General features: G+C 41.3%; 1 protein-coding gene across 6 annotated transcripts in view; it reads right to left on the bottom strand.

Annotated features, from left to right (window-relative positions):
- The window catches only part of LOC123766900 (DNA helicase MCM8), a 34,368-nt gene extending 20,079 nt beyond the window's left edge, over window positions 1–14,289 (bottom strand). The window contains exons 1-4 of one of the 6 annotated variants that reach the window (XM_069307471.1): window positions 14,164–14,289; window positions 7,445–7,681; window positions 4,439–4,597; window positions 1,985–2,217 (exon numbers count right to left, since the gene is read on the bottom strand). In XM_069307471.1, coding sequence (XP_069163572.1) covers window positions 1,985–2,217; window positions 4,439–4,597; window positions 7,445–7,637 — 585 coding nt within the window. In that variant the 5' untranslated portion in view covers window positions 7,638–7,681; window positions 14,164–14,289. The other 5 variants (XM_069307469.1, XM_045756368.2, XM_045756370.2 and 2 more) reach the window with 5 other exon arrangements.
- Between the last annotated feature and the right edge of the window lie 206 nt (window positions 14,290–14,495).

The following is a 14,495-nucleotide window of genomic DNA, read 5'->3' as shown; positions in this document are numbered from 1 at the left end:
CTTAATGAGCTATGGCAAGAAAAAGGTCTAAGCCTGCTAACAGGAATGGAATGGAATGGAATGGAATGGAATGGAATGGAATGGAACTATCAGGAGGAAGCCCCAAGCCATTACGACTATACTGTATAGCACTTGGAAGGGGTCAGGATAAGGATTTGGGATGGGACGGGGGAAAAGAATGGTGCACAACCACTTGGACGGTCGGGAATTGAACACCGACCTGCATGAAGCAAGACTGTTGCTCTACCATCCAACCCAAGTGGTTGCCCAAACCCATACCAACCTGTGTACACACACAAAAAAAAACATAGGGAGCAACTGAGGGTCCCAATCAGAAATATTTAAGGAGTACTATATGAGCTCTGTTATCCAAAGCCCATTGAAACTGATATTTGGGTTATCCTGCCAAAATCGCATTTGCATAATTTTCTGGCAAAACTTTGTCACATCCGTATACAAATCCAAATATCCAAGGATTTGGCTGGATAACGCAGACTAGCAGTGTATAAATTAAATCCAAATAATTTTCTGCTAAACTTCACCACACTCCAATCTGAAAAACCAAGGATTTTAACAGATAACAGAATGGCATCAGGCCATACCCTATTAATCCCATACAGCAGTGGCTCAAGGCGTGGAGTATGGAAGGTGTTGGGTGGGTAGTGTCAGGGGATAGGGGATAAGGGGGATAGTCGGGAAGAACTATCTGACAGATGAGAGGCATGTGGAGAGGCCTATGATTACTGCATAACCTTATTACTGCATTAGTCCATATTAAAACAATTCATTATAGTAAAAAATAAAGAAATATTATCTAATAGTATAACAAATATATTTTTTTTAAACTGTGTGTACAGACTGAAGAATATAGTTTCCTGTTAAAATTAAGTGATTTTTTTCTGCTAGGCAGCCTACATAACATGTCATCCTTCCTGCCTGCCTGCCTGCCCCAACTAGACCTGTCCAGGCCCGGCCAAGCTAAACAAGCCATGTGCTTTCTACCTTTGCGTTATACCACATACCTTCACGTTATACCATAGTGCTGCACCATTAGTGATAAGTTTTCTTAAATAACTTTTTTTGGAGGGGTTTCATAGTAATTTTAATAACTTGTTGGCAAGACTATGTCTAGTATCAACAGCAATTTTCCTGGAGGTGTTAAGAGGAAGAAGGTTGTGCTAACCATTAAAGAAAAGTTGTCATTGAACTTTGTGGAAATGGCCGGTTGGAAGTGAGTATTGCAAAGAATTTTGGTATAGGCATAAGTACTGTCTCTGATATAAGGAAACAAAAATTAGTACTGTACATGAAACACAGCAATCAGTGAGAGTACAAGCACTAGCAGAGGGTACAATAGAAAGACTTTTGAAGTTTGCACAGCATGTACAGTTGGATGAGGTTTGATTACCTCATGAGGAGATTACAAGTGGTTTGCACAGCACCGCACAGTTGGTGTGAATTTGCAGTTCAGAGAAAAGAAATGCTGCAAGCAGGTTTGCAGCCAGCTTTGGAATACAGGATTTCAGGGCAAGTGATGGGAGGATTTCAGGGCAAGTGATGGTTGGATTGCAAAGAGTGGGAAAGTGAAGCCTCACCTGAAAGCCAAGAGCCTTTAATCAGTGATGCTTTAGCAGCTGCCAGTCAAAACTGACCTTAACAAACTCATATGCAGAAATTTTAGTGTTGTTAGGTTATATAAATGTTCAAGAACCACATATTTCAAAATCTACAATATCAATCAAGAAGGCAAACTGCAACAAGTTAAGCTGAAGTTTTGTTTCAAATTTTATATTTTAATTATAGTGTGTGTGTGTGGAAATTTGAATTAATGGTATGTTGGTTGTGGTACAAAAAATTGCAAATACGTTTTTGGACTTTCCCTGGTAAGAATTCCTGCTAATCCAGATGTCCGGCTAATCTGGTGAGGGGGTCCGTCCATATAGTCTGGATAAATGAGAGTACTCAGTACTGTGCATGTTCTCACCTGATGCATTGCAAGACCAAGGCAACTTATTATTCTGTCTGGAGCAGTGATTACTAAGTCTGATATTTCAGGTATTTTCTTCTTGATCATCTCATCAGCCAAAAGCATTTCAAGATTCACAGTAAAAGCACGACGTTCCTCAATATCCTCACGCTGCATTGAAGGCCGAATCTGATGGAAATACTTTTCAAAGGCTTTAACGAAGGTTACAGCTTCAGACCCCTCACTATAACCTGTTAAATGCAAACAAAACACTAATATAGTCTTCATTTGTATCTTAACAATTTAAAAATCTTTCCATCCACATTTTATTAATAATGGATTCAAAATATAGGGTGTTGAGCGCGGTGAAACAGCACTTCCCAAATTGATCCCTCAGATACGTCTTAGGCCATGAGCCATTTGAATCATCAGGAAAAATTTTCACTACACTAGCAACATAGATCTTTCTGCCTGGCTTCATAAATTATAATGATCTTCACAATTTTGACAAGCATTGTCAAGTATAGGTCAAGCCATCACCAACTGACCAGCTTTCTACAACACATAGAGAGCAATACCCTCAATCCTTACAAGCACTTATTAGCACAACAAACTACAGTGCAACCTCAATTCAATGAACGATGCGGGACCAACCCCAATTCATTGCAGTGAGGGATTCATTGCAATTGGGGATGCTTCCTGGATATATTTCCCATGCCTTATGGGCTCACTTGGCAAAAATTTCATTTCAACATATAATAGACAACTTCTAAGTGAACACGTCTGCAAAAAAATGTAATCATGTATAACTTATTTCTCACACCTCGAGTCTCAAAACTCATTTTCAAATGGTAGCAGGGCCACACCTGAGGGAATGAAAACAAACCATAGAATTTGGTTTTAAATATTCTCAATAACTTCACCAAGGCTCCAACTACTCCTTGCAATGTTAATTCCATCTACAAAAATCATCAAAAACGTGATTGGAGCCATATTCAGAGAGTTATCATTCATACCCTAATATTTCACACACACTCTATGAGCTGATTTCACCAAGCAAAATTTTATTTTCAGTCTGTCATATGAAGGACAACTACCAAGAGAACCTGTCTGCAAAGAGATTTAACTACCCATGCTCTAGCCTTGAAATCTCAGTTTCAAAGGAAAAAGGATCTATATTAGTGAATGAAAACTGGAGAATCTCAAAATTAAAATGAACTACTGTATAGAATTTGGTTTTAAATATGCTCAATGACTTTTCTAAGGCCCCTTACTATTCTGTATTGTGCCCATCTAAGAAAATTATTAAAAACATGACTGGAAGCGTGTTACGAGTTACCATTCACCCAACAAAAAATTCCAAAATGCCTAACAAAAATATTCCAAAATGCCCTTCTTGAGGTTATCCCGAGATGATTTCGGGGCTTAGCGTCCCCGCGGCCCAGTCCTCGACCAGACCTCCTTACACACCCCCCCAGGAAACAGCCCGTAGCAGCTGTCTTAACTCCCAGGTACCTATTTACTACTAGGTGAACAGGGGCATGCCCATTGGTTTCTGCCTCCACAGGGTATCGAACCAGAAACCTCAGGACTATGAATCCGAAGCACTGTCCACTCAGCTGTCAGGTCCCTGAGAAAAATGTTCCAAAATGACTAAGAAAAATATTCCAAAATGCCCAAGAAAAATATTCCAAAATGCCAAAGAAAAATATTCCAAAACGCCAAAGAAAAATATTCCAAAACGGCATCAAAAAAATTCCAAAACAGCAACTAAAAAATTTCAAACGCACAACTGGAGGTTTACCAAATCAAGGTTCCAATATACTGCAACCTTCTGTCACTACCAAGTGGCAGCATCTACCTAGTAAACAAGCTCAAAGGAAGTCAGCTCTGCACGAAGCCTAGACTACTTAAACTAGATCAGGGAATAGTGTACAAAAAGTGTCCGAGTGTAAGCATCTGAGGGATCAGCTCAAATCATTAATAAGCATTTTGTTAGCATGACTAATTTACAGTTCTGACATACTGTACCCTGTATTGTCAACTCTTACACCACACCTGTGCATGACAGTATCATAACATGAAATTGTGAGGAATGAGCTGTAATTTTCTAGGCATAAAAGCTAAGTTAACATATTGTACAGTATCTTCTGTTAAAAACAACTCCTGCCAGTCAAAATAGAATTTTGGCTTTTATTTATATAAAAAACATACAATTACTGTATAATACATGTAGAGTATATGAAATATGAGTGAATCGTGTAGCAAGTTAATTGACTTTTCAGGGTGTGGATGCAACCATGTATATACAGGATCCTGTGAAAACAGTAGAATATAAGAATTATATAGTGCTGTACTAGGTGAATCCCAATACAGTTGACCCTAGCCCAAAAATGATCTGGTGGCAAGAACGAGATGAAATTGTGATTTTTAAATACTGTACACACATTACACATCAACTACAGTACTAACCTTCATTCATGTAAAGTTGCCAACCCTTGTATGGTGTGGGTGTCTGTGGCAGCAGTGAGGTGATCCGCTGTTGTGATGTTCCAAGTCTCGACACATCGGCACACTGAGAACTCTGAGACGATATCCTACACATGTTTGGTGGTGGCATCATACCTCCACCTGTGAATAAATGAAGAGTATCTATTTGATTAATGTTATTAGCTCATTAACAAAGATACCAGTCTACTCTTTACTGTTCTACTACTTAGTGTTCAAAATTCCATAAAATTCTAACTAATCTCCCTACATTGTACAAGTACACACAACTTTAATGAAAAAATTTAAATGCACTTCATATATACACATTAACATTTAAGAATTTTCAGTACAGTACTGTTATATTAATAATGATATATACAGGTATTGTTCAAAATAATAATATATTTTCATTGAGACCAATTTCTATTGCCTGTCCAGGAATTGATTATTGTAAAGAAAAAACCAGCGATGAACGTAATTAAACGCCATTTTCTGGGTGAGCCCTGGAGGCTTCCCAGAGCTATACTGGGCTGATATGCATATATTAGACTGTGGTATCAGTCAATTCAATTGGAGTTCTAGCCTACCGGGGACCACAAGCCAGAACCTGGCCCCCATCAGAGGCACGAGGAGCAATGGCCTATTGAAACCCCCATGTGGTTGGAAGCATTCTATGTCTGCCATTTACCAGGTTAGGCACCTAGAAAGGTAGGCACCCCAAAACAGACTCCACCTGGTTAAAAATTGCTACCGAAAATCGAACTATCAAGCAGAACTCCACAATCCGAAAACAGGCAAACAAGCATGACGTCACAAATGCCGCTGCGATGCTGTCTGCGCAGCTTTCCCACCCTCCCTGGGAGGGGGAAAGGGGGAGCCCCAGACCCCTTGTGCGTTCTACCTAATCTCAGTTCAGAGACTGAATATCAGAATGCGAAAACCGTTGACCGAAGGGAGGGAGGGTTGCTGGGGAGCCTCCGGGACTCACCCAAAAAATAGTTTCATTACATTCAACACTGGTTTTTTGTGGAGAGCCCATCTGGCTCCCTGGAGCTACCTAATCACAGAAAAAGTAAAGAGGGACTTACCCGGGAGGCGGCTGCCACTCGCATCTCAACTGGAAGTCAAGACAACTGGCTGCAACCTGCATCCGAAAGCGACACACGTCCAACTAGGGCCAGGAACATTAACTAGGTAACGGGTGCCCAGGACCCTGTTCGACCTCCAAAATCCTCGCACCTGATTGTCAGCCCAAGAGATATTACCAAAAATGGCAGCTAAAGCAGTAAATTTGCAAACGTCATGGGCACGAGGATAGACCGCAGGCTAACCGGACCGAATAACCCTGCGGACGACCTGGGAGACCCGAGCCCTGGAACAAGGAAGAAGAGAAACCGGGTCAACCCTAAGAGAGTCCTCGGTCACAGAGGTCGTGGTGCACAAATAATGGTGTAGAGCCCCAACCGGACACAACACATGATGCACCCCCGGCCGAACCAACCAAGCATCAACCACCCAAGGACTCCTCCACAAAGCCGCCATCTCGTTCTTCGCCAGAATACGAGACGGTTGCAACCAAACAAACCTACCACCAGGACCGAAAGAGCAAAAACCCCTGCGCCAGAGGAGAGCATGAAGCTTCCCGACCCGACCTCCAGAGGCCAAGGCCAACAAGAAAAAAGCCTTGTCAAAACAATCCTGCACTGAAGGGGCCACCACAAACCTAGGAGGAGAAAGAGAGCATCCGGTCCAATGACCAGGATGGCTCAGGTAGCACATGAGCAGGCCAGAGGTGAAACAACGTATGAGACAGCTTGCAAAACAACGTATGAGACAGCTTGCAAAACAGGGCTGAAACGACATCCACCCCATATGCAAGCAGGAGCGGCTCCACCAGTGCCGAACAATACGAGGTGACGGTATTCAGCATAAGATGACAGTACTGTACTGAAACACTGAAGGAAGAAATGACAAGACAACCTGATCATAAACCAAAGACAATCTACGAAAAGACAAAAAGTAATGAAAGGACTGCCAGGAGACTTCATACTACCGCCAAAACAAAACTTGCAGCAGGGACACCATCAAAGAAGCCACCTGATCACCCTACAAATGGTGATAAACCCACGTCAGAAAGACCAGACGTAAAGATCAGAGGAGAAGATCGAACCAGCCATGTATGGTTTGTGGTGGCATGGGCGAGGCGTGCTTCAGTTTACGAATTTTCAGTTTATGAACCATCTCTTGGAACGGATTAAATTCGTAAACGAAGGTACCATTGTACATAAAATTATAACTGTATTCCTTTTGATAGATCGTTCATATTAACAATTAACATTACTGGTGCCAAAACTGAGCCATGTGGTACTCCACCAGTAACATGATGTGGGACCACATGTGCATATCAACCTTGGCCCGATAACTACATTGACTCGAGACTCGGATAAGACCCATACATATAGCCAACTGAATCATCAGTACAAGTTTGTCTCCATTGCCTTGGAGACTCATGGTGCCTGGGGTAAAAACTGCCAAGATTTTACTGAAGGATCTGGGGTGTAGGCTCAATAAAACAATGAGACTCAAGAGTTTCCAACTACTTTTTCAATGTTTCAGTGCGGCAAAACAAAAAGAAACTGGACACTACATTTATGGTTACTTGGCAGCCAAGAAGCTTGATGAGATCTCCAACCTGTGACTTATAATAATAATAATAATGATATTATTATTATTATTATTAATAATAATAATAATAATAATGAACAAATAGCACCATGTCGTGGTACAGTTGATTACAGCGCGTCTGGGAACACTCAGTGCATAGGTTCGAACCCTCATCAAGGCTCCTGTGGATTTTTTCTTTTATATATCACGTTAATGTGATTTCTCTGTTTAATAATACAGTAGTAATGTTCATTCAGGTAAAAGTACATACATAAAAGGACAGAGACAGACAGACGGACAGACTGTTAATGCAAAGCTTCCTACCTCGACTGTTTTTGTTGGTTCCTCTCCAACTTCCTCCTGCCCTGCCTCTCCAACCACCACCACCTCCTCTCCATCCTCCTCCTCCTCCTCTCCATCCTCCTCCTCTTCCTCTCCATCCTCCACTTCCTCTTCCCCTCCAGCCCCGGCCAGAGCCACCACCTCTACCGCCACCTCCAGTGCTGTTCGTTGACATAGTTGACTTGCATTAAATAGTTACCATTTATTCATACTGTAACTCTGGAAAACAGGAAATATAATTCAAAATTCAAGTGTCAAAGAAATTACTGTACTTAATATTAACATGATGAAGTGTGCTTTAGCAATAGTATGTTTCTTTTGTATTAAAACTAATTTAATAAAACTGTTGATTTTCTTAATTTTGCTTATTATAAAAATATAACAATAAATATACAAGTGCAAACTATGATACAATAAACTAATCATGATTTACAAAAACTTTATTTACATACATCATATTAGAATGTTAACTTTTCAAGCCATCATGATGTTTGAGTTAGAATAGTGCAATAATATTGGGGAAAAGAAATAAAATTATGATACACTTTACGTTTATAGTGCTCCACTGTCCAAGTGATATTGCATGCATTCCATGCTCATAAAACATCAGTGGCGCCAATACTATTAAATTTCTGGTTTTAAATCTAACAGTTAGCTTTTAATTGACTAAAACACAAAATTAAGAAAAAATTTCCTCTTAAAAATGAGAACACCCAGTGACCCCAGACAATAAGTGTGTCGGGTGTCCAGTTGGTAGCCAAACAAGTCGAAGCCAAACGGCAAAAGTATGAAAGCCCCCAATTCGCTAAACTCATATATAGAAAATTCACCGACATCTTCCAGCGACCCCCAGCCAGCCGCCTAGAATCCCAGTGGCCACACCAGTAGCCTATCAGGACCCACCAACTTTTGGCACCTCTTAGCCAAGCTGACGTCTGACACCAACTCTCAGCCCGAATAACCCAGACGTCTACTTGTCGACAATGTTAAACCAGGAGTCCCTGTGCTCCCTATTTGGTGGAGGTAAACAAACCAGTCGTCTTGTAAACAAACTTTGGCGCGTTTCTTTACAATCCGCATTGAATTTCTGTACTAAAAGAACGCCACACCAATTGACCGGGTTACATATCCGCTACATATATAAATAAATAAGACAACATACACAATAAATAGTAATTTAAAAAACTAAATATAAAACTTTATAAATAAAAAATATATAACACAAATTTTGTGGAGGCGTTTCCAATTATATCACTGAACGTTCACAAATGTATTCCTAAAAAAAATTTTTTTTTTTTTAGATATATACAAGAGTTGTTACATTCTTGTACAGCTTGTTATTTTTTTGAGATATATACAAGAGTTGTTACATTCTTGTAGAGCCACTAGTACGCGTAGCGTTTCGGGCAGGTCCCTGGAATACGATCCCCGCCGCGAAGAATCGTTTTTTCATCCAAGTACACATTTTACTGTTGCGTTAAACAGAGGCTACAGTTAAGGAATTGCGCCCAGTAAATCCTCCCCGGCCAGGATACGAACCCATGACATAGCGCTCGCGGAACGCCAGGCGAGTGTCTTACCACTTGTGTATTGTGTATATTGTTTATATATTATTTTTATTTGTATTTATTTATATACAAGACGTACATTGTGTTTGTGGAGAGACATCTGCCGTCACGCAGGGTGCAGTCGCACCTCCACAGATCTCCAGTATCAGCTCTTGATGATGGTAATGGCTCAAAAGGGCTATTCATGCCCGTGACACCTTTTGGGTGGCTTAATCTTCATCAATCAATCTGTGTTTGTGAGAGTACATTACATGCTTACACAGCCACTGTTCATGTTTATATTTGCCTATGTTGTAAGATTCATATTTAATCAGCTGATTCAACCATGAAGACGAACGGAGTGGACATAATGGAAATATGCTAATGTCTCCTCTATCTTAAAAAAAAGACAGAAAGAGCTTGGGAGGAAACTACTGTCCGATCAGCCTGACCTTGCATATCTGCAGGCTCATGGAGAGACTCATTCACCATCCCACAGTGCACAATCTATTAAAATCAACGTAAACATAGCTTGAGAGAACCCGTTCCAAATGTGAGTCCAAATTTGGAAAGTGATTACTGATGAAATGATGTCTTTGAGATTGGCATAATCAGCTTATAAGGTTGCTGATGGCTGAACGTCTTGTGTTGTGGCTCTCAACATCTGGTTATCCACGAAGTTGGGTATGATGGGGAATCTAGAGAGCCTTAGTCTTGTACATAACAGTAGTAGTAGTGATTGATGAAGATTAAGCAACCCAAGAGGTGGCACGAATGCCACCTCAATCAGTGTTAATATATGGTTGTCCAATAAAAAAAAATCAGTTCAAGTTTAGTTACTTTATTATGCGCCCCATATACACCATGTGGGCTGTAGTGGAAGAGATTGCAGAGGCACATTAATATGGGCTCAGGAACTTCAAATATATTTAGCTAAACAAGTTAGTCTTATAAACTAAGTATAGTTTAATGTATATATCAACTTTAAACATATAATGGGTTCAAGAACTGAACCACTGCACTCTGCCTGCTCAATAGTTCATGAGCATGTAGCGAGCTACATATAACTTTGATCAGTCTATCATGCACGCAATACGCCCGCCCTGTACGCGGCGAGGGAAACTTTACAGTATACATGGACTACTTTCATTATGTAAACTTGGGATACTCTTTTTACATATCTGGTAATACATGGCATTTCTTGAACATTTGATAGAATTATCAAAATTCTGTACTTTTCGCGTTCCATTCAGGTACAAACAAATACTTTATAAAAAATAATGTTTTATTCTTGTATTTACATAAATAGCCTATTAATGTATAACAGTACGGACACAAACACAGATGACACACTTACACCTAAATTATCACAGTAAATATTAAGGATAATCCTTTTAGATTATTGGCAAAATATGCTTCACCATTACAAATCTACAGGTTTGTAATGGTGAAGCTTAATTCATCTAAGAAGTTGGCCTATTTCCACGGGACACTCCCACAGACAAATTTAATGAGATCTGATAATCCCTTTCTGCAGCTCTTCCTTATTTAGCTCTCCTTCTCTGCTTCACCCTCGCGCCACACGCTACTTGCCAATTTTGACTTTTATAAAGTCGGTGCTATGAGCAGGGATGTCAGGGTAGGGACACCTGTGGAAGATAATAGGTAAGGGGGGTTGGAAAATGGGTAATTGGTGGCTGGGTAACTAACACTCAGATCATAGTGGATCTGATAATGGGTGATGAATGTATTGGTCTAATGGGTGAGTTAACACAGGAAGTAATAGAGAGTACAGGAGCCATGCAGAGTATACTAATCAAAGTAATGGATGAATAATGGATACAACTAGCGAGTGAGAGGTAATGGGGTGGATCGCGTTTTAATGGGTTATTCACTGAACTCTACTTTATCCGAAGGTAGTAACTACGGGTAGACTGGAGTAGAGTTAACCTTGCCAACACCTGCACGAGGCTGTTCCGGCGAGGTAATGGGTCAATTATGGCGAGGCAGAAAAGTGGGAAGGCGACACAGCCGGCCATATAATGTGATAAATAGCCGATTGATTGATGAAGATTAACCCACCCAAGATGTAGCACGGACATGAATAGCCCTAACCGTAAGATGAATATGTTGTTGTTTAAGATTCGCTACTTGGAACAAAAAGTTCCAAGTAGCACGGGCTATGGTGGAGCCCGTAATGGGCTTACCTGGCACAGGAGAGGGGCTGATAAGATAAATAGCAAAGACAGCTTTATATTATAGCTCAACATGTAACCATACACCGTTTTCTTTCACATCTCTGCATAGCCCGTCTACTCGAGTTACCATAACGGACAGAAAATGGTGTACTTATCAACGACCCACGGCCGGGGAACTCACCTGTAGGAGGTGCTGGCGCAGGGCACGTGTCCAGCGCCTTTGTCGTACAGGGCCGCCCGCTTCACTACCAACACCTGTAACAAAACACAGGTGTAACCAGCTTTATTCAGTTAGCCGCATGAACAGGGCTTTCTGCACTAAGCACAGGAAAATTAGATTAATAGCTTGCTAACGAAGAGCTGGAACATTGATTGCTATATGTATGTTATAGCTGACAACGGAAACAAATCAGTTATTTGCTGGTGTAAATTATGTAGGTAAAGTTAGGAGTGTGATTATACTAGGGTAACTAAATTAATGAGCATCAATAGAGCTAGTCAGGAACAAGAGTGAGAACCAATCACATACGTCAGTTTTCCTAGTATGGGCTATTGGTGTCGCCGACTAGACGAACAATGCAGGGCTAATACACTATCCTTCACCGAAACCTAGAAGCATTTAAATGGAGAGAATGAAATGTATGCAAGTAACGATGCATTCACTAAGGCAAGTAAGGTGTACAGCCCAGTTTCGGGCACTTTATTATTATGGAGGTGACCAATTATCAGAGAAAGTTTGTCAAGAAAGATAAGAAGGCAATTCCAGGTAATCTGAACCTCCAAGAGGTCAGGTCATGCTCATTTACGTTCTGTAGAAAAGACAATTATGGGAAAGTTTTTGGAAGAACAAATGAATGAAGTATTGTAACAAGGGAATATTCATAAGGTGGTAACAGCTAGTTTGACTATAGGGTAGTTAATTTGTGGAGTAGGTTGCCAGGTAACAATATTCTTGGGATCGTTGGATTGTTTCATCAAACCGATGAACGGATGACTGATATATTTCCCCGTGTCTGGGTCAATGAACTCACTACACAGTCCCAGAGAATATTGAAGGACATAATTTACTGGAGAAGCTTATCAAGCGAGCGTCTATCGTGTATAACCTATATATGCTTCCGTCCGGATATTCCCGCCACGAGGCACGACTTACCTGGTGTTGAGGCTGGTGTCCCTCTGGTGTTGCAGGCGTCGGCTGCAACACTGGCGCGCCGCTACTCATCACAACACACCTGTGCAACAACAATAATTATTAACTAATATACATGTACTTCAACTTTCCTCGCAATCTTTATAATGCCAAAATTGTGGCTCCAAACAACCTATTAACCATAAGAACTTCAAAGATGGCTGTTCATATACTCACAGGAAAACACAGAAGCAGACAATCTTTCCGTCCATAATTACTGATGGTTAAGGCTCCAGAGACGTGTGAGGACTCAAGTGACTACGGTGGCTGGGCCGCTACTGGTTATGGAGAAGGTCCGACCTCAATATATATACAAGCAGCCTCGCCCGTCGACCCGGCCAGAGTTACTACTCCCAGCACCCTGACGTCATGGTGACGTCACGGCGGGGAGTCAAGGTGCCTCACAAGGGCATTCATTAACCCGAATTCAATTTCTTTCCGCAAGCCTCCCCTCCCCCTCCCCCTTCTCTGTTCCTCCTACCTGTTACTCGTGAGACCGCCTCCCAGACCCTCCACCCTCTTCCCGATGTCCACTCTCTCACTTCCTTCCGAAGAAAATAATGTTATAAATCAGATTCACTCAGGCGGTCAGCTCTTTGTATACCATTACCCAGGTCGCCCACTTGCCATACAGCCTCTGTCAACACACCCACACCTCTAAGTATCTTGTATAGTATGAATACGTCCTTCGTGTTGTAGTTTCTTCTTGTGTGATGTATAATACAGTATCTCGGGACATCTAAGAGTGATGTGCTCACCTAGTAGTGTCTATATTCGGACTCGTGAGATGAGACTGTCGTGTTCGAGTGCGTCATAACTGGTGTCAAGTGCTTAAATTATATGCACACTAAAAGTCTTCCTAATTCTGATTTCCGCAGTTCTCTGCAGTCCTCCTTGATTTCTATACATATTTGGCAAACATGTGCGGCTTCACCTTAATTAAGACTGATTGCTGTTATCAAGAATATAAAACATTAAATGTACTACATAGAGAAATTGCATTATCGTAATATATCAATGATACAACCCACAGAAGCGTTGACGACACAGTGGCAGTGAGATGTGCAGTAGGGCTGGATGCGTCGCGTATATGCTTTAAACCAGTCAATTGTAGAAACTAGTAAAAACTCTTGGACTTATTTCCACAAATAACTAGGAATTTATTACGAGCCGGAAAAATCACTCCGAAGGCTGGAGGCTAAACTGTACACCACCAGATGGCGGAAAAAAAACTGCTGTAGCAAATGGCAAATTAATGCACCACATGGTGGGCGCTCAGCAACACATTGGTGTGCCCAGGGGAGGCGAGAGCCCCTACCCAGCCCATACAGGTTTAACTGGAAGACAGTTTGTCGACACCCAGTGATCCTAGACAATAAGTGTGTCAGGTGTCCAGTTGGTAGCCAAATAAGTCGAAGCCAAACGGCAAAAGCATGAAAGCTCCCAATTCGCTAAACTCATATATAGAAAATTCACCGACGTCTTCCAGCGACCCCCCAGCCGAGCAGTAGCCAGCCGCCTAGAATCCCCGTGGCCACACCAGGAGCCTACCAGGTCCCACTAACTCTTGGCACCTCTTAGCCAAGCCGACGTCTGACACCAACTCTCACCCCGAATAACCAACCAGAAAATGGAAACAAAAAAATGAATCAACTTCATTGTGACCCCCCAAGCAATAAGCGCGCCAGGCGTCTAAAGTAAGCCATTGAAGAGGAATACCAGACGGTAGTATCGTGACCCAAAGAGCAAGAAGTATGTTCCGTTAACCAGCAGAGCAGGTGTACAGACGTCTACTTGTCGACAATGTTAAACTAGGAGTCCCTGTGCTCCCTATTTGGTGGAGGTAAACAAACCAGTCGTCTTGTAAACAAACTTTGGCGCGTTTCTTTACAATCCGCATTGAATTTCTGTACTAAAAGAACGCCACACCAATTGACCGGGTTACATATCCGCTACATATATAAATAAATAAGACAACATACACAATAAATAGTAATTTAAAAAACTAAATATAAAACTTTATAAATAAAAAATATATAATAAATTTTGTAGAGTCGTTTCCAATTATATCACTGAACGTTCACAAATGTATTCCTAAA

This window comes from Procambarus clarkii, chromosome 60 (genome assembly GCF_040958095.1).
Source record: "Procambarus clarkii isolate CNS0578487 chromosome 60, FALCON_Pclarkii_2.0, whole genome shotgun sequence".
NCBI classification, from domain to species: Eukaryota; Metazoa; Arthropoda; class Malacostraca; order Decapoda; family Cambaridae; genus Procambarus; species Procambarus clarkii.
Note: the sequence above shows the minus strand (reverse complement) of the source record. Positions and strands in the feature narration are given on the sequence as shown.